The following is a 26,254-nucleotide window of genomic DNA, read 5'->3' on the forward strand; positions in this document are numbered from 1 at the left end:
TGGGAGGTACAAAACTTCTGGAGGCAGCAGAACACTCTACACCTATGGTGATGTGCAGATATACACCAGTCACACTTGATGGAATTATTTAAAATAAGCACATTTTAGTGTGTGCACACAGTATTTCAATCAAACAAGATACAAATTATAGTAATTTTTAATTATCAAATGAAACATAAATATATATTATTGATATTATTGACAAGCCCAAGTTCCCTTTGACCAACCTCCCAATCCTGTTATCTCTCCCAATTATTTCTATATCTTTCCCCACATATAATTAGGAATTTGGAATGTCTTCTAATAAACCTTTAAAATATAATCATATACATATATATCCATAAGAAATACATAGTATTGTTTTGCACATGGACCTAATGCTAACTTAAATATACCTACCACTTGCAATTCCCCCTTATCATTACATTTTAAAGATCTATCCATGTGAACACATCAAGGCTATTCCTTTTAATGCTAATACAGTAATTTAACCTATGACTGACTACACCATAGTTCATTTAGCCAGGCCATTCCCCATTCAGAAAGACAATTAGATTGTTTTGCCCTATTACAACTCTCCAGTGTAGTGATAAACAGCAGTTACTGCTAGGGTAGAATCTCATTTACAATGAGAATGTTTTCATGGATAATTTACCTATTTCAAGTACTGATTTGTAAAAAAAAAGAAAACTGATAAATTACCAACACAATGAAACAAACAGTAATAAGAATCTATTAAAATATTAAGGAAAATATAAACATGTAGGGTATAATTTTGATTCATGGCTTGAAGCATTTATTAAAATAATCAGTATTACACAATCATAACAGCCATTTTATCCTATGCAAAGATTATAATTAAAACATCAGCATATTTATTCCATAAGCATAATTAATGCAGTCACATTCTGTTTATATTTTTTGTTTTCTTCTTTTATGACTATGGTGTCTTTCTCCATCCCTGAAATAAATAGGCATAAAATTATAAATGAGAGACATTTTAATATTAGAGCTTTGTAATAATTCAACAGTAATATATTTTTACCAGACATAAATTATGATAAGTTAAAACATGCATTTAGAACTGAACAATACTTTTTTCTTTTTTTGAGACAGTCTCACTACATATCCCCAGCTAGCCTAGAACTCACTCTGTAGACCAGGCTGTCCTTGAACTCAGAAGTCTACCTGCCTCTGCCTCCTGAGCACTGAGATTAAAAACATGCATCACCACTCCCAGCTAACAATACTTTAAGAGTAAAAAGGGAAAGTCAAATTACTAAAATTAAGATCAAGATTAAAATACAGGTAAGCAAAATGGGGAGGCTATAAATAGGAAGAGGAAGGGAGATAAATACAAAAGAAAGAAATAAGAGGGCAAAATAACAATAATGATGTCCGAAAAATGCTATGAGGAATCATAGTACTAACTAGCTAATAAAACAAAAACAAAACCATAATACTCCTAAGTCTATTTACAAATATATGATTTATATGAAATTTTATCATCTGGGCAGACAATGCTCCCTCCAAGAGCCAAAGACCACTCACTTAACAAAACCCCCAACACCAGGCATGGAAAGCCTTCTTCTGAGTTGTTGGTGAGAATTGCCCAAGAAACTCCCCAAACATGATAGGTTATTGCTATTGTCCTTGGTTGCCCCTCAGAGGAAGAAGGTAAGTTCCTATTCCTGAAGACACTATGTTCAGAAGTGGAAGGTAAAGACCTATTACTGAAGGCACCATGTACTTCAGACACAGGGCCCAGAGACCCTGGAGCTAGAACTGACCTGAATGAATCCTTCTCCTTGAAGACTAGCTTTCATAGTCTTCAAGGCACCATGCAAGCTTCCAAAGGAGGGAAGTAACCAACATGCTATGGACCACAGCAACACCAAGCATGGCATGATAATCCTAAGGTGGCACAAATACCTTCTTGGTAACTAAAAGCTCTCTAATTGGACTTAAGACAATTAAGTTCAACAAGAGGGAAATCATGCCTGGTACTGGAAACCTAGCCAACTATCCAGGGCTAATGAAGTCATGGATTATGGAAGAGAACCTTCAACCACCACTTTACTAAACCACCATAATCCCTAACTATACTCAAAATATTTGTCCTTATACCCTCAGTTAAATGTAATCCTCACCCCTCATGACAGAAATTTCTCTTTACATCAGACATGAGACCATTACAGAAAACCACAACTAATGAAAACGTGGAGTTGTGGAGCCTGGTACCAATGGCTACATCTACAAAACACTCCCACACCTCAGCTTCAGGGGACACTGCAGAAGAGGGGCTGACAGATCATAAGAGGCAGAAGGTCAGGGAGAGACTGTGTCTCTAAGGAATCTCAGAAGCTACACTCCAAGTCTCACTAACATAAGTACCTAAACAAGACCCGAACAAGGACAACAGCAGACATGCCAAAGTGGCCTGGGAAAAGCCCAGGAGACTGCAAGTCTACAGAGAACTAGAGGCAACTCCAGAACGCTGAGAGCAGGGGAAACAGTCTTCTGAAAGAGCCATCGTCTGGTTATCAATCAGGACCAAACGGTCAGCTCTGAAAACAGACAAGTAACACACAAACCAAGCAGGCTATATTTAGGAATGTATATGCACGTGCACATATGCATGTAACAGCAATTAATGAAAAAAGAGGCCATGAATTTGAAGAGCAAAGAGGGGTATATAGGAGCTTGGAGGGAGGAGTGAGAAGGAGGAGGAGAAGATATCTCAAAAGTAAAAGAAAGGAAAATGGCAAGCAAAATAGGATTATATTTTGGAGGTCTGCTTTAAAATAACTAAATATATGTTAATGTTAGATGACCAGAGAATCCATTTCAAATAAAATACTAAAGGTACAGAAAAAAAAAAAATGTTAAATTGTCTGACTTCCTTATTCTGGCTGCCATCTCAACTTTCTAGAACTCATTCTATCTTAGGAATCAATGTAGATATCAGCCTTACTCTAAGAAGAAGTATTTCCTGCTCATTCAGTGCTTACCCTCTGCTACTTCATATTCACACTGAAGACTTGCAATGTAAGTTTACAGGGACTGATTAGAGATGTCAACTCCAAAAAGAGCCAAAGCACAGTTTCTACTAGATGGGCAAGAGTTCATTTGTGGGGGTCAGAAGGGGTAACTAAGCAAGCATTTCATCTTCCTAAGAGAAGAACTAATCACAGCTAGCTTTAGACCTACAGAACGACAGTAAGATCAGCACAACTGTCAGGCCAACACAAAAAGCTTTACTAGGGCTAGAGAGATGGTTCGAATGTTCACTGCTCTTGCAGAGGACCAGGGGTCAGTTCCCATCATCCAGGCAGCTCACAAGTGCTCACAGCTACAGTTCCAGGACACCCAATGCCTTCTTCTGGCCTCCACAGGCATCTGCACACACTGGGTGCACATAAGCTCACGCAGGCACACATACATTTATGTAAATAACTTTTTTTTTTTTAATTATTTTTCTTTTTGAGACAGAGTTTGTCTGTGGAACTCAGAGATCCACCTAACTCTGCCTCCCGAGTACTGGGATTAAAGGCATGAGCCACCACAGCCTGGCAAATTACTTTTTAGAAAAAGGTTCACTAATTCTTCTTTTCAGTGGCCCTGGAAAGACACATCATGTGAAAGCTGAGTGTTGAATAGTACTATCCACATCAAACTAAAGAGCCAGGCACGGTGGTGTACAACTTTAATCTCAGCACCTGGGAGGCAGAGACAGGCATATCTCTGTGAGTTTGAGACCAGCTTGGTCCACATAGTGAGTTCTGGGGCAGCCAGAGCTACACAGTGAGACCCTGTCTCAGAAAACCAAAAACAAACAATAACAACAGCAACACCACTAAGTAAGACCCAGACCCTGCCTTCCAGGGGTGAAGACGCTATGGGGGAGAACCACTAAGTGCAGCAAACAATGATGTGCTAGGTAAGACTGTCCTTTCTGCTTGAGTAAAAGAGGGCTCAAGAAAAGATAAGTTTGCCAAGCAAGCCTTTAAAAAAAAAACAAAACAGGCATAGATAGGGATGAGAACTCAAGTCAGGCTACCCAGGGCAGATTCTGCACTCCACAGGGTCATGGAAAGTACAAGAAACAAGCAGAAACTGATCCTAAGTGCTGAAAACCATTCAAAGGAATGTGAATTTTGCTGCTGCTGCATTTTAAGAGAATTCACTTGGGCAGCACAGGAGAAATGGATTCACAAAGGGTAAGTTTAGAGACATCTACAGCAACTCAAAAGACAACCATTATTCTCTAGTCTAGACAGACAGCAACAGGAACAGTAGGAGGCTCACGGCCGAATGGACAGGAATTTGGACCTGACCAGATGGTAAGCATTAATGACCACCTGATTTCTGGCTTAAGTAAATTTGAGAGGGCTATCCCACCAACCTGGACAGGAATACTAGGGAAGGAGGACAGACTAAGAAACAGTTTAGTTAGAGCCCTGGTGAATGTGACACCCAGGAGGATGCCCACTAAGCAGCTGGCATACAAGATTAGATATTTAAAATGTATTATTTAAAAATTAATTCATATCTTCTAGTTATCAAAATTATACTACCAAGGGTAAAATTGACTGATATAGATTGGAATGTCTCTGACTCTAAAAATATTTCATCTGGAGAATTAGCATGAAGAATGAGAAACATGAGAGGACAATACGAACAAAAGAAAGGTCTAAGCAGGTATTGTACCACGGCCTTATCCAGATATTACTTTCATATGTCAGGTTAAGAAGTGATTTAAAAAAAAAAGAGGGAACACCAAGATGGTCACCCGGTGGTGCAAGTCTATAATCCAGGCTATGTGGCAGGCAGAGGCAAGAAGATCACAAGTTCAAGGCCTGCCTGGGTAACATGGTGAGGTTGTGTCTCAAAACTTTAAAAAAATATAGAAAAGGACTGAAGTTACAGCTCAGTAGTGGAGCGCTTGGCCTACTATTCATCAGTCTCTAGGTTCAATTTCCAATACCACAAAGAAAAGGGGTTGGGGGAAAAGCAATGTTTTATCACGCACACAGAACTAGGAACTACGACTCTACAGGGGTAGACTGAACTGAGCAATGGTGAGTCTGAAAGAGTCCATTAATTCCTCCCCTATCTTATCTTATTCCTACAATTTATTTTCCTGCATTCTACAACAAAGTCAACAATGCTGGATAAAGATAACAATGCTCTCAGGGGTAGACAGACTCACCTCTCTTTCCTTCTTCTCAACTCAGAATTTTTGTCCTTATTTCTTTTTCGTTTGTGTGGACTTCTACTCCGAGCCCTTCTATGTCGTGAATTTTCCACATCCACATAACTTCCACCAGACTGTCGTGAATCTACTGAAGCTGATCGCCTTTCTTCATTCCTGCAGCATGGAAAGGAAAAGCCATCAGCTCCTTTCACCAATGGCCTCCATTGCACACACAGACCATCGACCTAATGTATAATATTCTGTATCATACCAATGGCAACTAGCATGTAAATAAACAAGTATAATCTTATATTCCACAAAGGTAGCAACTGAACAAACAGCCTCTATAATATAACTTATTTATAACTATTTCCCTAATATGGTTGCTCATCCCTATGCATGGCAATGTCACAGCTCTAAGTACAGTAATTCTGAGCACTGACAATAAACAAGCACCAGTGAATCACAGTATGTTACTAAGAGTCTTGGAAATGCTACGGTTTAATAGTACAGATAGATGATTCTTTAAAAAGATACTACTTTAAGCCAGACATAGTGCTGCATGCCCACAATTTATAGCACATGAAAGGCACACTACGCAGCAAGTGCCTGGCCCTGGGTTCAATACAAACAGAAAATTAAATAAGCGAATGTTTCATTAGTAAAGACAATGACACACTTTTCAGCACCATCTTCTGCTCTTTCCTGTTCTTCTTGCCAGTGGTTACTGAGTTCTTCCATGTGCACCTTTATCACATCCCGAATTACCTTGGAAGAAGCAAAAACCAAATGTCAGATAAGGAAGTTGTTCTAAAACTTAAGATCATAAAACCAGGAAAATAGGGGCTGGAGAGATGGCTCAGGGTTAAAAGCATCTGTTGCTCTTCCAGAAGACCAAGTTTGGTTGCCAGCATCCATGTGGTGTGGCTCACAACCAACCACCTATAACTGAAGATTTGGGGATCTAATGCCCTCTTCTGGTCTCCTTGGGCACCGGCACTCATGTGCATATAACCACACACATACATGTAATTAAAAATAAAATCTTTTAGAAAAATCTCTGTAGTGGTATTTGCTCTGTCCATGACCTTGAGCTATATAGCCTGAAAGAGGTGGTGCTTCTTGCCTTTGTACATGACCTTAAAAAATAAAAAAAAATGGAGAGGGGTTATGTGTTTCCTTCTTCCTGGCGTGATCGGATAGCCAGGTGCATTTGCTCCCAGACATAACAGAGGATGACTTCAGCTGTTTACTTGGTTCTGTGTTCATGAGTTTATTTTCTCAGTTTATATCTTAATAAATCCCTATTACCCATTAAATAGACTCATGTGGATTGATCTTAACAAATCTCTGCTTGTTGTCACTCAAAAATTTACTAAGGGCTATGACATAATGGACTATGAGATGCATGTGTTTAGGAACTATAAAAAAGGCATTGGTCACACTGGTTAATAAATGGTAGATGGCAGCATTATTTCAATATTAAATTTGAAGTTGGAGCTATGTTATGACTATGTAAGAAAATAGCCTTATTCTCTGGAAACACATACATACTACTTTGGAATAAAGAATCATGATGTATGGAACTTACTCTTGAATAATTCAAGGAAAAAAATGTACAGATACAAAATAGTAAAAGAAGTACAGAAAGGAAAAACGGTGGCTGGGTAGCTATGCCTATAATCCCAGTACTGAAGGAATTCTAGAATAGCCTGGGCTATGGAGTGAAACACTGTCAAGAAAGGGCAAGTGGATAAAAAGAGGAGAGTAATGGAATACATGGGACATGAAGACAGAAGGAGGGACCACTTGAGGTGAGGGAGGGGACAGCAGAGGGGGGTAGGGACAACAGAAGACAACGAGGAGTTTATGAACAAGTGCAAAGAATAATGCTACATGTACATGAAAACATCATCAGAATGAAACTCATCACGTGACAAGTAAATTTTTTAAAAATGAAAAAAGAATAAAGGAACAAAAAGGAAGGGAGTGAATGGAAACAGTGAGTACACAAGACACAACACCCACAATGTAAAGTTGTGCAGAATTCTTACTGCTGTTCCTAGCTCCATAACTTCTGGAGGAGAACATCTGCACATGATTTTTAAACCTTATAATTAAACCAAGATGAAAGACAGACAGAGTGTGAAATATGAGTTACTTCACAGATGCTCTCCCAAAGAGTCAAGTCCCTAAGCTTTGATGAGAACCACTTGAAAGTTTCTTTTCTATCTTTTCCATACTATCAAACACAGGACTAGTCAGGGAAGACAGATAAAACAAAACAGAGCTGATACTTCTCTCCTGCCTGCTAAGGAAATGTTTCACAGTATAGGAAATAGGGGCAATTACCAAAGAAAGACACTACAGAGTCAGGTGTAGTAGCACATGCTTTTAATCCCAGCACTTGGGAGAAAGAGGTAGGTAGATCTCTGTGAGTTCAAGGACAGCTAGGACTACACAGGAAACCCTGTCTCAAAAACAAAGAGAAAGCCACCATAGTTCAGACCTGACTGCAATTTTTCCCTCCATCAGAGAAACTTTCAATAGTTCCAAAAGCTAAACACAGAACAATGTCAACTCTCAGTAAAGCTTGGGAGTCCTCCATGATTTCAGGACAGCACACAGTGCCTTAGAAAGCACACTAGGCAGTTTTCATGGAACCCTAAGCTCCAGCCATCCCCAAGACACTCAACGTTGGTTTTTTATATGAGCCACACACATCAGCAGTCATATTCCAATTCTAGTGCCTCTTAAGCAGCCTCATTAGACTACTTTTTGATAGCTCTACTTGAGCTCACTGAAGCCCACTGTGTTGGTTTGAATGAAAATGGCCCCACACAATTATTAGATGTATAGCCTTGTTGGAGAAAGTATGTCACTGGGGGTGGGCTTGGAGTCCAGAAGCTCAAGACAGGCCCAGTGTCTCTCTCTTCTCCAGATGTAGAACTCTCAGCAGCTTCTCCAGCACCATATCTGCCTGCACGCTGCCATGCTTCCTCCCACGATGATAATGGACTAAACCTCTGAACCGTAAGCCACCCCCAATTAAATGTCTTCCTTTATAAGAGTTGCCATGGTCATGGTGTCTCTATATAGCAACAGAAACCTTAGCTTAGACACCCAGGTCAGAGCTAGCACAGGTCTGCCACACAGGAAAAAGAAGGAGTTTTTAAGCTTCCTTATTTCCCTTTTCCCTTAGAGCTATGGCCTCTAAGACCTCACACCAATCCAGCCTTTGAAGAATCATTGTCCTCTCACACTTCAGCACTCACACAACCTGTAACATGTTTCATTTACAGCAAGCATTAAAAGCTCAAATATCTTGTTGCTATCACCTTTGCACACCCTACAGCAGTGTGCTAGGCTTAACTATAATATGTAATTTTTTGCTGAAACTTGTCAAAATTCAGGTTCTAGTCCACAGCAAACAAAAAGTATGCAAGGCATGAAATGGAAGCTAGGAGAGGTTAAAATGCAAACAAAGCCAGAAGAAGGGGAAAATTATCAAGTGTAGAGGCAGGAGGTAGATAGTTAAGGGAATATAAACTCCTTATACTGTGCTGTTTACTTGAGTATGTTTAAGTATTTTCATAAGAAAAGGTCAATCCTGAGCTAGTGGGAGCTCACAGACTCTGGACTCACAGCTAGAAAGCCTGCATGGGATCAACCTAGGCCCTCTGCATGTGAGTGACAGTTGTATAGCTTGGTCTGTTTGTGGGGCCCCAGCAGTGGGATCTGGACCTGTCCCTCGGGTATGAGCTGGCTTTTTGGAAACTATTCCCCATGCTGGGATGCCTCTCCCAGGCTTGATGTAGGGGGAGGAGCTTGGTCCTGCCTCATCTTGATATGTCATGCTTTGTTGACTCCCATGGGAGGTCTGCCTCTTTCTGAATGGAGGAGGGGAAACTATGATTGGTATGTAAAATAAATGAAAAAATTTAATAAGTAACTAAATAATTTAATTCATTTAGCAAAAAAAAAAAAGAAAGAAAGAAAGGAAGGAAGGAAGGAAGGAAAAAAGGAAGGAAAGGTCAATCAAAAAATTGATAGAGAATACCAGTATTAACATGATTCCAAAGATATGAGACCAGAGGGGACCTAGTGAAGAACCAAGTATTTGAGGACCTATAAGCACCATACAATTCCAGGCTTTTCCTGGGATAGGCAAGTCTAAAATACATCCTAATTATAAAAAGCACTGTATGGAGTGCAAGGTTGGGTGTGTGGCAAAGTGTTATTCAATGAACCAGTGACAGCTCAGAAGTAGCCAGTACACTGTGGAAGTGGATAAGTGGCCCTCACACCCACATGAGACTCAAAATGGCAGAAAAGAAGAGCATTTCATGTAAAGCAGCATCATATGTCAGGGCACGGTGGTAAGAATATATGTCACCAGAAAGCTTCAGAGACATGTTGGACGAAAGCAAAATAAAATACTGACAAAATGAGGCTAGAATGTAAAATCTTTGAAATCAGGGAAGAAATCGTATAGAACAATCAGAGTTTAATATGGGAACTGGGTCTGGGTAGATTAATTTATGTATCAAAAATTTCATCAATTTTCCCCACTAAATGACACTTAAAACTAAGTCTAGGTATTTATCACAGAGACTGATTTACAGTAGACATCAGGACATTTCCCAGCAGGCATGGCTTTCATGAATGTAAGCCCAGCACTCAGGAGGCTGGAAGGAAGACTGCTGAGAAGTTCATCGGAGGCTGGAAAGAGTGCTAAGAACACTGGCTGCTCTTCCAAAGGACCCAGGCTCAATTCCCAGCACCCTTTCTCCTGGCCTATATGGGTACCTAAACACATATAACGCATATATATATATATATATGTACGCAGGCATACACATAAAATAAAAAAATAAGTAAAATCTAAAACTTTTTAAATAAAAAAGCTCAAATAACTCATGCAAATCAACAACAAACAGCAGAGTCAAAACTCAAGCAAAGGACCATGGTAGCTCATGCCTTTAATTCCAGCATTCAGGAAGTAGAAGCAGGAGGATCTGTGAGTTCAAGACCAGCTTGGTCTATGTATCAAGTTCCAGGACAGTCTTGACTCATTCATCACCCTCTCTCAAGCCAAGGGCAGGTGAAAGCCCAAATGTATATATACTCTCATGACAGCACAGAACCACTTTCTCAAAAAGAAGTGTCATTAAAGGGTTACACAACCATCACAGATGATGTGAGTACCCAGAAAAGCCTCTGCCTGGCCAAGAGATGGGCCTGAGAACACGGGGCAAGTACAAACCAGGTATGGCATTCTCAGGACACTTCAGGAAAACCTCCAAGGGCATAAAACAGACTTAGAAAACTGGGAAATTTTTATTCTCACACAAGCACTACAAAATTATGTGAAACGTACCTCAGTATATGACTTTTTGGTTATATGAACATTCTTGGCTCTATAGGATTGGCGTCTTCTTTTATAATCTCTCACTTCTGCCAGGATTTCCAGGTAAGATTTTGGACTTTTTCGGCTATTATCTAATAAAAGAAACAGAACCTGAGTCCTTTGCAAGAGAATTGCAAGCTCATAACCCAGTTTTAAATTAAGAAGTTATAGTTAGGAATATAGTTAGGAATAATTCTGTTCAGTATGTTTCAAGGTAACACACAAAAAGTTTCAAAATATTCTACATTATGTACACAAATAGGCTATTTTTTAATCACCCCCCCTTTTTTTTACCCATTAGGTAAACATAGAATTGTTCAAGTTCACAGATTACACACAAGTAGCATTCTTATAGGTGGAACTATTTAAAGTAGAAGTCAGAGTAAAACTCCTTTTATAAGCAATATCATTATTGATAATGTTAATGAGATGATACAAAACCACCTTACCCCAGCTCAAGTGGCACAAAAATGAAATCACTCTACTAACACTCATGAGATAGAATGATAAGAAATGTAAAGAATGATATTCATCTTAAACCTTGATTGACTTTGGCAGCCAAGTCTACAAACAGATCACTGTCGTTTTCAATGACTTGAGAACCAGAGCGCTTCTTCTTTGTCTCCTCAATGACAAAATCATAAAGGGCAAGACGATCTGCTTGGGTAAGGTCACAAACAGATCGTTTGTGATTCAGAGGAACTTCAACAGGTACTGAAGAATACATTCCTAAGATAAAAGAAGACGAGAGTAAATGATGGAGCATGTGGAATTGTACTTTAAATATGTTTAAATATTTAAATAATGCAATATTAACACAAGCTATTTTTTTACAACAAAAAAAAAGTATGCGGTAAATGGTAATGTTCATGGATGTCTGCTATTCTCCCCAAACAAGGTTAAGACGGGGTCCGTGAAACCAGGCAGTAATAACCACAGGAAACGACTTGTTCATCAGAAAGCCTGTTTTCCCTTCATGATGAGGTCTTGCCATGTTTGCCAGGCTGGTGCAGACTGTAGCTTCAAGGGATTCTCCTGTTTCAGCTTCCCAAGTAGCTAGGACTACAGGCACAAGCCACAAGAACAGGCCAAGAAAGCCTTTGTATAATTTAAGTACAACCTCTATTACAAAAGTATGAATTACTTCTGTTACATGTTCTTTTTTCTCATAAAAGCTTAAAATATTTTTAATAGGCAATGTACATTTTTAGTCCTTCTGAAAAAAACAAAGGGGCTATGAATATGTAAAAAAACCTCATATGAAACATTAAGATAGACGTTCAATATTCAAGTTCATTACATCTGTGCAAGGACTAGAGTAGGGAATAAAAAAATGTTTAAATTAAGCCAAGTATAGTGGCACACACTGGTAATCCTAGCTCTCAGGAGATGGGAAGATCACAGACAGGACTACAAAGCAAGAGGTCAACCTGAGCTACACAGTGAGACTTTTTTAAAGTAGAAATCCTAAACTTCCTAAGACCAGGAGAAGACTTTACACTAGTTTTACTTTACGAAAGAGGAAGTATGCTGGCTTAACTAAATCAAATAGAAAAGGTAACAACAGCAGTGCACCTAATAGTTATGATCATTCTAAAATCTGCTCACAAACGAACAATAAATAAATACAATACCTTGATGTGATGTATTAAAACATCGAAGAAAAAATTTGTTTTGAGATTCAAATGGTCTCAAAGAAATAAAATGATTGTAAGTGTAAACAAAGCAGTTTCAAACAAGTCTTCCTACTGCAAAGAGAACATCACTACTAAAGGAATGCTAATGTCTGCAAGGTCATCCTAAAGGAGTTAACAGTGGCTCTCCCCAGACGCAATTAACATCTCGGCTAAGAGGCAAAAGAAGAATTCAAATAAGAGCATACTAAAAACTAAGCATATTAAAAAAAGAAAGACAAAAAAAGAAACGACTTCACACTTCTCCACAAGCTAAGGAGGGCACAGTGGCACTGTGGTTTAACAGATGCAGACAATCACACCTGGACATTGTTACAAGGGGTTGGAAATGAGTGGGAAAGGAGGACTCCCTCTGATGCTGCGGAACTATCAAAGACTTTATGTAGCCGGGTGTTAAACATAACATACAACATAAAACTGGCTTTGACAAGCCTAATTCCTTTGAATATCAGCTATAAAAATCTGAGAGGAAAAATACAAAATTTAGAAAACAGTATAATAATCAAGCTCAAAGTTCTTTTATTAATTAATCTTAAATGTCTTTATGATAGAAACTAATACTTAAACTTATTAAAATTCAATCAGAATTCCAAACCAAGACTTCTAAGAGTGACAGTTATTGAGATAAAGTCAGAAGTTCAGTGATACTTTTAAAAGGATATCATTTGCAAAAAGGATACTGCATATCTTTAAATAAGGAGTACATTCAGGTTCCTAATTCCTCTTTATACTCACCCCAATTACTGAAAAAGAAAAAGTACAGAAAAGGTTAAGCAACAAACTACATTTCAAATCTCTCATAACAGATATTTTTGATTTAAAAAAAATAAACACACTTAAGCAAGCTTCATTTACAGGAGTGTAAATTTTCAAACTAAGTTTCCATCTCATTTATGTGCTGTACTTTCTGTAAGTCTGTGTCCTCTTTTTGAACTTTTTAAACTGTGGTAAAATACATGAAACACAATCCATCCTTCTGATCAGTTTGACTTACACGGTTCAGAACACTGGACCAGACTTCACTTTCTGCACTCACCACCTCTTCTCATCTCCAGAACTCTCATTCAAGTTTACCTGAATGCACAGTCCTCCTGGCTGTCACTCGCCATCATGGGAAAACTTACCCACGGCACATTTATTTTAGTAAAAGGAATGGTCTCAGTGTGGCACTCACAACTGCGCAGAGCACCCACACAGAGACAATCCCTTGCATTAGATTAAAAAAAACAAGGCCCATGGGAGAAAACTAACTTGCCCAAATGGCCCTCCAAGGTTCTTCTATAAGACACTGATAGCAAATCATGGCCATGTTCAAATATGTGCCATGAAACTTAGAGCAACGTGAATGCTTAATATTGGAGAAAAAAAGATAAACCACTAAATATAAAATTACAATTTATGATCAAAATTAATCTTTGTTATAAAACCAGTCAAAATAGGTGCACAAGAACGTAAACACCTAGGTCTAGGCTTTTCACATCACATGGAGGCCAGCAGAGCTTAGGTCTGACTGATGCAGCAGACACAATGAAAACACACATTTGCTGCCAAAAGATTTCCCTTCTGGTGCATCTTACACTATTAATAAGATGAGGAAATGCATATTGCTTCATGTTCACATAAACAAATCAGTAAGAAGGTAGTTAAAGAGATTCTTGTCCTCATGTCAAAGATGCGAAAATATCTAAGACATAAGTGGACCACAAAGACAATTCTGATAAAAAAAAAAAAAATACAGAACCCTTCATAGGATTTAACACATTTTTAAAAGAGGATTACAGATCACAAAGCTATTCAAAGCAATCAACCTTAAGATAGAATTCAAAGTCAAATAAGTTTCTCTACTCTAAGTTCAAAGTAATTCTTAGATGCCCTAAATTCAATCCCCGGCACTACAAAAAAACAAAATAAAAAACCCAAAATTGTTGTGCCCAGATCGTGACCCCAAATTCAATCCCTGGCACCACAAAAAAAAATAAATAAATAAAATAAAAAACCCAAAATAATTCTGTTTCTGTGATGAACTGAGCTCAATGTTAAATTTTACTGTCTAGTTCTATAAATCCATAAACTGTGACCTTTACTAAATCATTTACTTACGTAAAACTAACACTCTCTGCACATTACTTTTTTCTTAGACAGTATGCCTGCCAATTACTGTAGCACTTGCCATGTCTATTCTCAAGACAACTGTTCCACTACACAGAAGAACAAAAGCTCTCAAGTTACTTCTTTAGACTAACAAACAATAAATGAATGATGAGCAGCATTAACATGCGCATGTGTGTGCAGTCTGATGTTCTCACAATGATGTAATACATATGAACATCAAAAAGAGCCCAGTCCACGACTTTCACTACAGGCAGATCAATTCTAACCCGCTCAGCTGAGAGCCTGTGACAGAAGTCAGAACTCCATTCTGGAGGCAGCCTTGCTGCTACCCAGCCAAGGTGAGTTTCTTCCCGGTGTGTTTCTTCACCTACTAAAACACTTCTCCAACATAGCACAAGTTTTCTGGGAAAAAGAAATGAAACATGCAAAAGAGCTCTGGGATAAAGGAGTTTTAAATAAAAGGATTAGTTGGATGTGTGGCACACACCTGGAACTCCAGCATTCAGAAGGGGGGCTGAGGTAAGAGCATGGTCAGAATGAGGGGCCTCGGCCAGAGACCATGTCTCACAGAAACACAGGGAGTAAGTGCAGAAGGGAGAATCTTACTAAAGAACAAAACACCCAAGGACTTTCTCAAACTGGCCCTATTGGCCAGTTTGGTTCCTATCTGTAAAATACAGACACTGGATTACACGATCCAAGTACTCTTTCAACTCCGAAACAAATTCATTAATCTATCTAAACCAGCTAAGAGTCATAGTCTTAAAAGGCAAGACTCTCAAAAAAAAATTTAAATTAATTCTACTGGTCTATTAACTAACAGGGCCAACAAACAGAAACAACAGAGATTATAAAAGACTTAAGTGATCACAGATAAGTAATCTGTAAATTTGAAAGCTGAGCTGAAGCCTACAGACACCAAAGTAGAAGCTTTGAAAAGAAATACAAGAAATGTGTTTAGGCTGGCAAGGTGGCTCAGTGGGTAAAGATGCTTGCCACCAAGCATGACCACATGAGTTCAACCCTCAGAAGCTACACTGTGGAAGGAGAGAATTGACTTCCTAAAGTTGTCCTTGGACCTCTACATAATATTATGACACATGTGCCACCACCCCCCCCCCCCACACACACACACAAATGAAAATGTGTTTCCAGCTACTGGAAGTAACTAACACAAGATACACAGGCCAAGGACAAAATGATTTTCCTTCTAAAGCCACAGTGCAACTCAGGAGAAATCAAGTCCAGATCTCGGCACAACGGCTTCTTAGAAGAGTTTTAGAAAGACTGAATTTTGACAAGGGAGAAAACCTGCATGATGACCAGGGGCAGGCAGGGAGCGGGGAGGTGAGGAGAGGAAGGAGTGGTCCGCCTCCCACAGAAAGACAACCTTGGTAAGAGGAGACAGCTGTGCTCTGACTAAATGTCACATCCAGATTCAAAAATCTAAATTCTTTATTAACTTCCCTCCTTCTGGTTGGACGAAGCTGTTCCTTTAGCTTGTAGTTAATTTTTTTTAACTCTAGTTTCTGTCCAATTCCGAGGCAGAAACATTTCAAGCAGCTCCCAAGCTGGGCATGAGAACCCACAAAGCCTCTAAGACTACAGGTGCACATAGTACTTGTGCTTTTTCTGGGGCATACCACATCTCAGAGGTTACAAACACAAACTTAGGAGGGAGGGAACAGTCTGAGAGCAGCAATGGAAATTACATGGTTAGCGATATGTATATTTCAATATTCTCAGAAAGCTCTCAGGGTCAGGTACTTGCACCCCAACAGAACAAAAGAAGACACTCTTATCCAGTATACTTACTAAATAATCTGTTTTTAAAAAACTTACCCACAAGGCAACCACACCTATCAGATAATGCCAAAACAGCACCCCTGGCTGAGATGGTATTTGAGGGAGCCTCCAGTGTATCTGAATAGGAAATAGCTAATAATCAAGTTGAAACAATGTAAGCTATTCCACTGTTAAATGTAACACTGATCCTTTTCCAATGCAGCCATTTCACAAAGGTTTTCTTAAGAAGTAGAACCATGCTTACATGAGAAAAAAATACCTTGATTCACCAATCAGCTGAACGTACAACAACACTTACTTTGACTGTAACAATCACCATCTTTCCCAGCTGCAGTTCTGGCTTGTTTAATTATCTGGAACTGTGAATCCTTATCTGAAAAAGAGAAATCCGAATCATGACATGTAACCTCAGTAAGAATTCTTTCTGAGCTAGCTACAGCCCAAGAAGTGATCAGATGCCAATGAGTTAAAAAAACATTATCAGGCATTCATGATCAGCAGGTACAAATTCAAGCAACTAATAACTAATATCTTTTAGAGCCAGACATCATTTGAAGTGCATTAGATTTATCATAATCTTTAAGGTGTGGGGATAGTGTGCTTCCCTGGCAAATAAGACACTCTAGGTTCAGTCTCCAGTACCACAAAAAATACTGAAACTTAGGCAATAAACAGGGCAACATCTCACCAAAAGTTACATACATATGAGTTGACAGGACATTCTGTGTCAATCAGGACTTTAGCTGAATACTGCAAATAATGAATACATATTTCATTTCCATCTTCCCTTTACATTCAGTCAACATTGTGTGGATCATGATTCCACCCTCCCTCACATCTTCAGTCAATGTTGTATGGTCATATTTTTGTTACAACCAAGAAGGGAGGTATGTGCCCTACTATATAATTTTTTGTTTGTTTGGTTTTGGTTTTTCAAGACAGGGTTTCTCTGTGTAACAGTTCTGGCTGTCCTGGAACTCAATCTATAGACCAGAATGGCTTCGAACTCACAGAGATCAGCCTGCCTCTTCTTCCCGAGTGCTGGGACTGAAGATGTGTACCATCATATCTGGTCTACTATGCAAGATTTTGCAGAATTTTTCACTCCCTGTTAACATAAGCCCAGTCTTATTTTTACATTATATGAACTATCTTCATTGTGTATTAATTACGCCTATTATCATTAATCAAAAACATGTCTATAATATCCATTCTTTTGCTAAAAAAAAATTAATACAAAAACTAGACTACTTGAGAGACACCAGCTCCCTCTTATTCCCCCAGGGTACTCTTAAGCAGGAAGAAATGAGGAATTTGTAGATAGAAGTATATATATAGATAGATAGATAGATAGGTAGATAGAGATAGAGATAGAGATAGAGAGATAGAGAGAGAGAGAGAGAGAGAGAGAGAGACCATTAGAAAACAGGACAGCCTGGGGAGGGCCTGGGTCCAAACCCACAAGCTTCTTCTGTCTCTACTAAAGGGCTTTTTAAAGGAATGCTAAGGGATGGAGCAAAAGACCTCCCCCAGCACAGCCAAGTGTAGACCATCACAAACATCTGGTGACCTTGCACATGGGTCAAGCCATCCCCCTAATGCAGCCCTGTGGTGTAAAGCAAGCTCAGATCTTACTAGGAAACCTTTGTGGGCTCCCACAACTACTTTTCAATCATAATCTAATATACTTACTCAAAGTAACTGAAGGAATCTTCAAATTCTCATAGAAAAAAGCAGGATTGTACATTTCATCCTATACAGTAAAAAAACAAAAACAGAAACTTTAGCTAGTTTTTTTTTGGTTTAACGACTCAGAGTTTCTCTGTGTAGTCCTGGCTGTTCTGGAACTCTATAGACCAGGCTGGCCTCAAACTCAGAGATTCACCTGCCTCTGCCTCCAGAGTGCTGGGATTAAAGGTGTGCGCCACCACCACCCATTTAGCTAGTATTCTTAAGGACTGCACAACTGGCTGTGTCAAGATTTGATATAAATAATACCACTATTTAAATATCTAACACTTTGTGAAGTCGGGCAAAGTACTACCTTTTCTACCAGAGCTCATAATACACTCTCCCGACTTACTAACGAATGAATGTCACGATATGATGTAACAAACAAATGTTACCTCTTCCTCTTTGGCATAGCCCAGCTTCCTCAATCTGCAAGACTCCATGTGCTTTGCTAGTGATGATTTAGGCATGTGATGATTGGAATCGTAAGGACATATCGTGATTTCATCCTGAAAAAAAATCAAACAGAAGGAGAACAGTATTTTAAAATCAATCTAGTTCTTCCTTTCTGCAGATCTCCCTTCAATGTGGGTGTTTGTATTAAAAAAATAAAAAAGGAAATTCTCTCAATGCATCATTCTAAAGCCTCAGTCCTCTCTCCAGCCCTTCAGAGCTTAACTTTCTTCCTTTCCCCCCCCCCGCTTTCTGTTTGTTTTTCAAGACAAGGTTTCTCTGTGTAACAGTCCTGGCTGTCCTGGAATTCACTCTGTAGACCAGGCGGGCCTTGAATCCACCTGCCTCTGCCTCCAGAGTGCTGGGATTAAAAGTGTGCGCCGCCGCCACCACCACCCAGCTGAGCTTAACTTTCTCAATGATTAATTTCACTCTCTCCACAGCATCTCGAATAGCCATTCCTCATCTCTGCCATCACTACCTCACTGACACCTGCCACTAGCCATCTTCCTGCTATTGAAGCCAAGGCACACATCATAGTTGTTGTATTTGAGCTCCTGGTACTCCTGGTACACTTTGCTCTCTCTTGTGTTGTTCATATGTACACATGTACATAGAGGCACATGTGTAAGTAGTGTGCATGTGGAGATCAGAGATCAACATCTGGTGTCTCTGTCAGTCACTCTCTATCTTATTTTTTGAGACAAGGTCTCTTACTAAATCCGAAGCTCACCTATTTGGCAAGACTGGATAGTGCCAGCAAGCACCTACATCTCCAGTACTGAGGTTATTGATTCTGTGGAGTCTCATGCTTCCTTAGCAAGCACATTATCAACTGAGCCACCTCCCCAGCCTTTGTTTTGTTTTGTTTTGTTCTTTGAAACAGGCTCCTGCTATGTAGCCCAGGCTGGCTTTGAACTTATGGCAACCTTCTTGCTCGGCCTCAGAGTGCTGGGATTGCAACCATTCAACACCACAGCTAGCTCTTAACAAATGTTTATTTCTACCCCTCTGGTTTTTATTTGGTTTCCTGCAGTCGCCCCTTTTAAATGCTGGTGTTTCGTGTAATTCTAATCATTAACCTCTTGTTATTCGATAACATGCTTCCTAGCAATAATCTGGCTTCAATTCTCACTATACTTTTAAAGTTTCCCAAATCTATCTCATCAGACCATGTTTCTCTCTTAGGTACCTTATACTAGGAGCAAGGTGGTTCAGAGGGTGACGCACTCACCAAACAAGGCTGATGACCTGAGCTCAATCCCTGGAATTCACACAAAGTTGGGAAGAGAGAAACTAAATCCACAAAACTGTCCTGACCCACCCCACATCATATACACATAATAATTTTCCTTAATTTTTTTATAATTATTAAGTACCTTGTACTAAAAGTCCAACATGAATAAAAATAAATTCAATATATTTGTGGTTTGTGTGATGGTTGATCTTAATTGTCAAACTGATAAAATCTAGAATCACTGAGGGCCTCTGGGCCTCTATCTATGGAGAAGCAGGTTAATATCTCTATCTTAGGTTAATCGAGGTTGAAAAGACTGTGGAACTACTCCTAAACTGTATAAAAAAAAGAAAATGAGCTGAGCAAAGGTTCATGCTCTTCTTGGTTGCAGATGCAACTGCTTCAAGCTCCTGTAGCTTTGACTTTCCTATTATCACAGACTTTACCTTAAACTGTAAGCCTTCTTAGTTTTGTGTTTGTTGCTGTGAGAAAACATCCTGCAAAAACAACGTAGGAGTTTATTTGGCTCACAGTTCCAGGTTACAGTCCATCCTGCAGAGAAGTCAAAGTGGAGCAAATGTGAAGTAGCTACTCACACCTACAATTACGGGATGAGACAAAGAATGTATGACCTGCTAGTGTTTGGGTTATTTTTTCCTTTAATTTAGTACAGGACTCAGTTCATAATTTGGTGCTGCCCACCTTCAGGGTGAATTTCTCCACCTTAATTAATTCAATTAATAAATCCCTCCCTAGGATGCCCACAGGCCAACCTAATTTAGACAATTCCTTATTGAGACTCCTATCCCAGGTGATTCTGCATTGTGTCAAAACTAATCACTATACCATTCTTTCTTTTTTAAGTGCTTTATTTTTATTTTATGTGCATTGGTGTTTTGCCTGCATGTGTATCTGTGTGAGGGTGTCAGATCTACTAGAACTGTAGTTAAAGATAGTTGTGAGCTGCCATATAGGTGCTGGGACTTGAATCAGGGTCCTCTAGAAGAGTGCCAATGCTCTTAACCACTGAGCCATCTCTCCAGCCCCACACTTTCTTTTCTTACCTTGTTATTGTTGAGTATTTTATCACAGCAACACAAAAGTAAGTAAGTCTTGTAGCACCCAAACCTGCCTTCTTCCCATTTCAGTGAAAGGCGCCACCTGCTCAAGCAAGACACTGCCTCCTCCCTAATCACCACATCCAAGCCATCGCCCAGTCCTGACATTTTCACTCTTAAGTGTCTGAAATCTTCATTCTCCCCATCCCCAGTGCCACCTTTCCAATTCAAGTGTCATGTTACTTCTCTGGATTACAACAGCTATCTAACTGCTCTCTCTCTCTCTCTCTGCTTCCAGGATGGCTGCTCTCTACTCCATTCTCCACAATGCAGCTATTTTTGAAACCCCAGTGCTGCTCTTTACTGGCTATAACATATTGGGCAACATAATCAACCTTTCCTTGACTTAGTTTCTTCATCTGTAAAATGGAAGCAATAGACCCTCATCTCACAAAGATATCATGGAGATTAAATAAATATAAATATGTGAGTTTATACACAGAAAACATTTGAGTAGGGCCTGGTACATAGTAAGTACTAAATATTTTTTTAGGTATTTTATTAGGTAGGTATTTTATTAAAACACAAATGTGATTTGGATATGCCCTGACTTAAAATGTGTCTATGCTTCCTCCCCTGTTGACCCTCATTTTAAAAGACAACAACAACAACAAAACCAAGATTCTCTAATATGGCTGACAAGGACCTTTAGGTTCTAACCACCTACCTATTATCACTCCACTCCCCCTTTATATCATGGAGTCCTGGTTGGTCTAAAACTCACTGTGTAGGCCAGGCTTGCTCAGATTTACACAGATCCACCTGCCTCTGCCTCCCAGGTGCTGGGATTGAAGGTGTGCGCCACCCTGCCTGGCCACCAGCTCTCCTCTCAATGTTCTAGCCATCCGTAAGCACTTGAAGCCCTCTAATCTTATCATTTCAGCCTGGAATTCTAAGAGTGCTTTCTCTGGGAGTCACCTAGCCAATTCTACTCATTTATTTTTCAGCTTTGAATTTGGGGAGGAGGGGCGGGGTCAGGGCTAGGGAGATGACTCAGTAAGCATAAGGACCTGAGTTCAAATCCTCAGAACCCATGTAAAAGGCATGGTTAGTATGTATCTGCAATATCTGTGCTCCCACTATGAGATAGGAGATGGACTGGAAAATGCCCAAAAGCTCTCATGAACCAGCTAGAATGGTGTATGCGATATCAAGACAACAATAGAGTCTGAACAAGGTAAGTCAATGATCCATAACCCAGGCCATACCCCCATAAACACCCACACAGATTTTGAGAAACATTTTCCCAGAAGCTTTTACTGACCCACCATAGCCCATAATAACTAATATTACAAAAAAAAATTTAATTCCATCCATCACAGACTTTGCTACACAATAACACACCAGCTGTCATTTCTCTGTACCCCCTCACTGCCACCATAAGTTCTCCACCATGTCACTGCTCTCCACTATGCTGTGTCACAGAAACACGGAGAGTCATTAAGTATCTGGATTGCACCTAGCCTAGGAATTATCAATGTCATTTCCCAGGATTTTTTAAAGCCAGTTACTCTTCTGAGTATCAGATAATCGTGTACTCCACAGCTTACTGTCATGGGGGATTTTACAATGGAGATTACAAAGCAATTAAGCACACAAACTCTCAGAAACCAGAGGTATGCATTCAAACCCCAGCTGCCATTTAGGATCAGTTTATCAAAGTAAAAACTTTGATGTTTCTGTTTCCTCATCTGCAGATTGCTGCCAATCATTCTCACCTCCAAGGGTTAAATTTTAAATGAAGTAATGTAGTGCCATATACAAAGTGTTAAGTGAATGTTAATACCCTGAAGCTGAGTAACCAATGACACAGAAGGGTGTGGTGGGTCCTGCTCAATGGCCTGGAAATTTCATAAGTTATCTAATGCATAGCTCAAAATTTTTCAGCTCTCCCCCAAATCTGCTTTACAGAACCGTTACTAGGGTTTTTTGTTTTGTTTTCATTTTTTTTTTTTTTTGGTTTTTCAAGACAGGGTTTCTCTATGTAACAGTCCTGGCTGTCCTGGAACTGGCTTTGTAGACCAGGCTGGCCCCGAACTGACTGAGATCCACCTGTCTCTTCCTCCCAAGTGCTAGAATTAATGGCGTGCGCCACCATCGCCTGGCTCTGTTACTAGGTTTTAATTCATGAGCTGTAATAGGTTAATTCACAACTCCAAATATACTTGTGAAAAAACAAAGGAGAGTATTTTTCTTATTATTTCCACTTCAATTTAATGGTGATTAGCTTATATGTAAATCAAACATATCTTAAATATTTCCATTGGCGTACGACTTAAACCTTGTTATTTCAGCATAGTAAGCGCAGGGGATATAAGAAATCAACCGCGCAATGCAAATTCCCCTTCACCCTGAGTCCATCAACACAAAAGTCAAGATAATTCAACTCAAACACACTTCTTAAGAGTCAGTTCCTGGCTACCATTCTTTGGTGTCGTCCCTTTAATCGTCCCAGAACCGGTACTGTCCGAGTGGAAGGCGTCCGGGTTTAAGGCAGAGAAAACAGAACTCGACACCCAAGCTTTCCTGAAACTGACTCTTAACGCAACGCGGAATCCTTATGACAGATGACAAAGCAAATCGTCAAACCCACCAGCAGCACCCCCGGGACAAGCACCCGACGAGCCATGCCCTCCTCTGCTCGGCACCGGGGTGGAGCGCTCGGAGAGACCTGGACCCAACGCGCGCCTTCCCCTCCACGAGAAGCCCACAGCCCCGGAAAGGCCGGGCCACCTCGTCCCTCACCTCGGCCGCCGCCTCGTCCCCAGGGTCCAGCTGATCCAGGCTCCATCCCAGAGACGCCGTCACCTCCTCCAGAGTCCGGCAGCAGCTCTCTACGAACTCGCTCAACTCCTCCTGCAGCCGCCGCCGTTCCTCCAAAGGAGGAGGCTCAGCCTCCATGATCGCTGTTCGCCTTACGCCGGAAGCAGCCGAACGGCTGGCCGCGCGCGCGCGGGCTTTTGGGAGCTGTGGGCGGGGCCGAGGGATGGCGCCAACCTATAGGAAAGAGCCCCGGGCAGGGTGGGAGCGGTAGTTTTGACAGGTGGCTTCCGGGCTCTTCCGGACCAGACTTCGTTTGCCCACAGCTGGTTTGTACTTGGATCCTGTCTTCCCAGAACATCATTCCCCACGCCTCGTCAGCATATTTAGGAAAAATGGTTTATATCGACAGGAACGCTTAAAGAATAACAAAAAAGTGTCTGTGTAGCATTCCTCCAGCTCATTAGCATTTTGCCAATTTTAATTACTCTAAATGTCTTTATATCTTGACACTTCTTCCCAAACGTTAGTATGCACGTCCTCAGAACGTTTTCCTACATAACTGCAGTGCATGATCAAACAGAAAATTCATAAAATCATCTAACGTACAGTTTAATTGTTGCCTGCCAAGTTCTTCTTACAGCAATTGTACTATGTTTTAACCAACTGGCTATAATTAGTTATAATCGCTTAGTTTCGGGCACCCTCCTCTTCTCTCCCTCTCTGTCTAGTTCCCCCCTCCTCTTTCTGAGACAGAGTGTCACTATGTAGCAGTGGCTGTCTGGTCTGGAACTTATTTTGGAGACCAGACCTGGGATCTGCCTGCTTCTGCCTTTGGAATGCTAAGATTAACGACTTGCACCACCAGTCTGAGGTAGTTATAAAGAAGAAAAGAGAAAGGGGACTGAAAGTGGGCTGTTACTAGTGGTAGCTAGGAAAACAAAATGAGTGGTGGATGAAACAATGTCAGATGACAGATAAATCATTTCTGAGCATGGATAGGACAGAGAAGGCAAGAATCTTTAAAAAAAAAAAAAAAGCTAGTCACTGTAGTTCTGGACAGGAAATTAGTTTCAGCACTTGTTATTGTTTAACCAAAATGGAGGAGCTTTACATAATGCCATGACCATAGTTAATAGAGACCATAAGAATATGTTCCCCACATGTCCATATAACCAAGCCTCCACTGACCTATTGTTTGTGGTGATATTGTTTGTAAGCTAAGAAATAAAGCTTGCCTGAAGATTAGAGGACAGAGTCAGCCATAGAGTTAGCCATAGAGGTCAGGCAATGGTAGTACACATCCTAGCACTTGGGAGGCAGAGGCAGAGATCTGTCAGGATTTCTGTGAGTTCAAGACCACACTGGGTTACATGAGATTAATCCAGTCTAAAAGAGAAACAGAGCCAGGCAATGGTGGCACATGCCTTTAATTTCACCACTAGGAAGGTTGAGACAGGAAGTGATATGGCTGGGTGGAGAAAGGAATATAAGACGGGAGGAAATAGGGATTCTCTCTCTCTTTCAGGCTGGGGAGTTGGTGAGGTAAGAGATGGTGGCTGTGGCTTGCTCTGCTTCTCTGATCTTCCAGCTTTCACCCTGATATCTGGTTCCAGGTTTTTATTAAAACAAATTAGGATTTATGCAACAATTATTACAAGTTAAAAATCATTGTTCCCATATAGTGTCATGTGTTCACATTTATTAATAGGCATTTGTCTCAGTTTCTTGTCTATTGCTTTAATAAAATACTTTGACAAAAGCTATTTAAGAGGGTGTTGTGAAACATCCCCAATAGGTTTATGTGTTTGAACACATTTTATTTTATCACAGCAACAGAAAAGTAACTAATACATGGGGAAAAGGGTTTGTTTTGGTTCACAGTTCAGGGTTACAGTCTATCATTCCAGGAGAAATCACTGTGGCAGGAGTTTGAAGAATCTAGTCACATAGCATTCACAGTAAGGAAGCAGAGAGTGTGGTAAAAGTGCATGCATCCCACACTCAGCAATCTCTCCCCTTCTCGTTCAGTCCTGAGCCCAACCCATGAAATTGTACAGACTGCGTTAACGTAGCAGCCAGCTCAGTCTGGCATGAAGGAACCTTGGGAATGATCTCCTGAATGACAGTGGGAGCAGACAGATCTGCCCATGCTTGTCATCGAAAGCAATCAACTTCAGTCACTCTCAGATGGCTTCTGGTTCTTGCCCGCTCTAGCTGTTACTGATGTGCATGATGATCAGCTGACATTCATTCCTTCCTTCCTTCTGCTACGAAAGAGCTAGAAAACCTTCAGAAATGTAATGTCAGCCATAACAAACTGAAAATGTGCCATAAAGAAATTAGAAACATAAGAAATCTGAAGGTGCTGTATATCTAGCAAAACAAACCAACTTGTGTACTAGAGGGATTTGAACCTTTCTAGTTTAGAAGATTTAAGTCTTTCAAACAATCATCTGAAAACTCTGCCTGCTACTTTATTTCTGTATCCATTCTGCTGCAATCCCCTCTGTATAACAGACAACTAAAGCATCTGCCCAAAGAAATAAGCAAAATAAAAAGATTAAATCATTTGGGTTGTAGTTCAAATCTCTTAGAGCCTGTGCCTCCTGAATTGGCCAGTGTGGAATCACTAGAATTACTTTATTTGCAAAGAAATAAAGAAATAAATGGAGTGTTCTACCAGAATTTCATTCATGTAGTCTATTGAAATAATTACACATAGATGAAGAATAA

General features: G+C 40.1%; 1 protein-coding gene and 1 pseudogene across 1 annotated transcript; one reads left to right on the forward strand and one right to left on the reverse strand.

The window, feature by feature from the left end:
* Window positions 1-139: 139 nt before the first annotated feature.
* On the reverse strand, window positions 140-23,701 carry Snrnp48 (small nuclear ribonucleoprotein U11/U12 subunit 48). The gene is made up of 9 exons (XM_052728070.1): window positions 23,504-23,701; window positions 18,346-18,459; window positions 17,912-17,972; window positions 16,518-16,592; window positions 11,148-11,336; window positions 10,578-10,699; window positions 5,877-5,965; window positions 5,213-5,371; window positions 140-961 (listed from the first exon to the last, which is right to left on the reverse strand). Exons 1-9 carry the CDS (start codon window positions 23,657-23,659, stop codon window positions 913-915), a joined length of 1,014 nt encoding a protein of 337 aa, XP_052584030.1. The 5' UTR covers window positions 23,660-23,701; the 3' UTR covers window positions 140-912.
* LOC128103821 (leucine-rich repeat-containing protein 40-like) lies at window positions 23,658-26,254 on the forward strand (annotated as a pseudogene).

The sequence above is a fragment of the Peromyscus californicus genome, unplaced genomic scaffold (genome assembly GCF_007827085.1).
Source record: "Peromyscus californicus insignis strain IS unplaced genomic scaffold, ASM782708v3 Scaffold_8__1_contigs__length_139910024, whole genome shotgun sequence".
NCBI classification, from domain to species: Eukaryota; Metazoa; Chordata; class Mammalia; order Rodentia; family Cricetidae; genus Peromyscus; species Peromyscus californicus.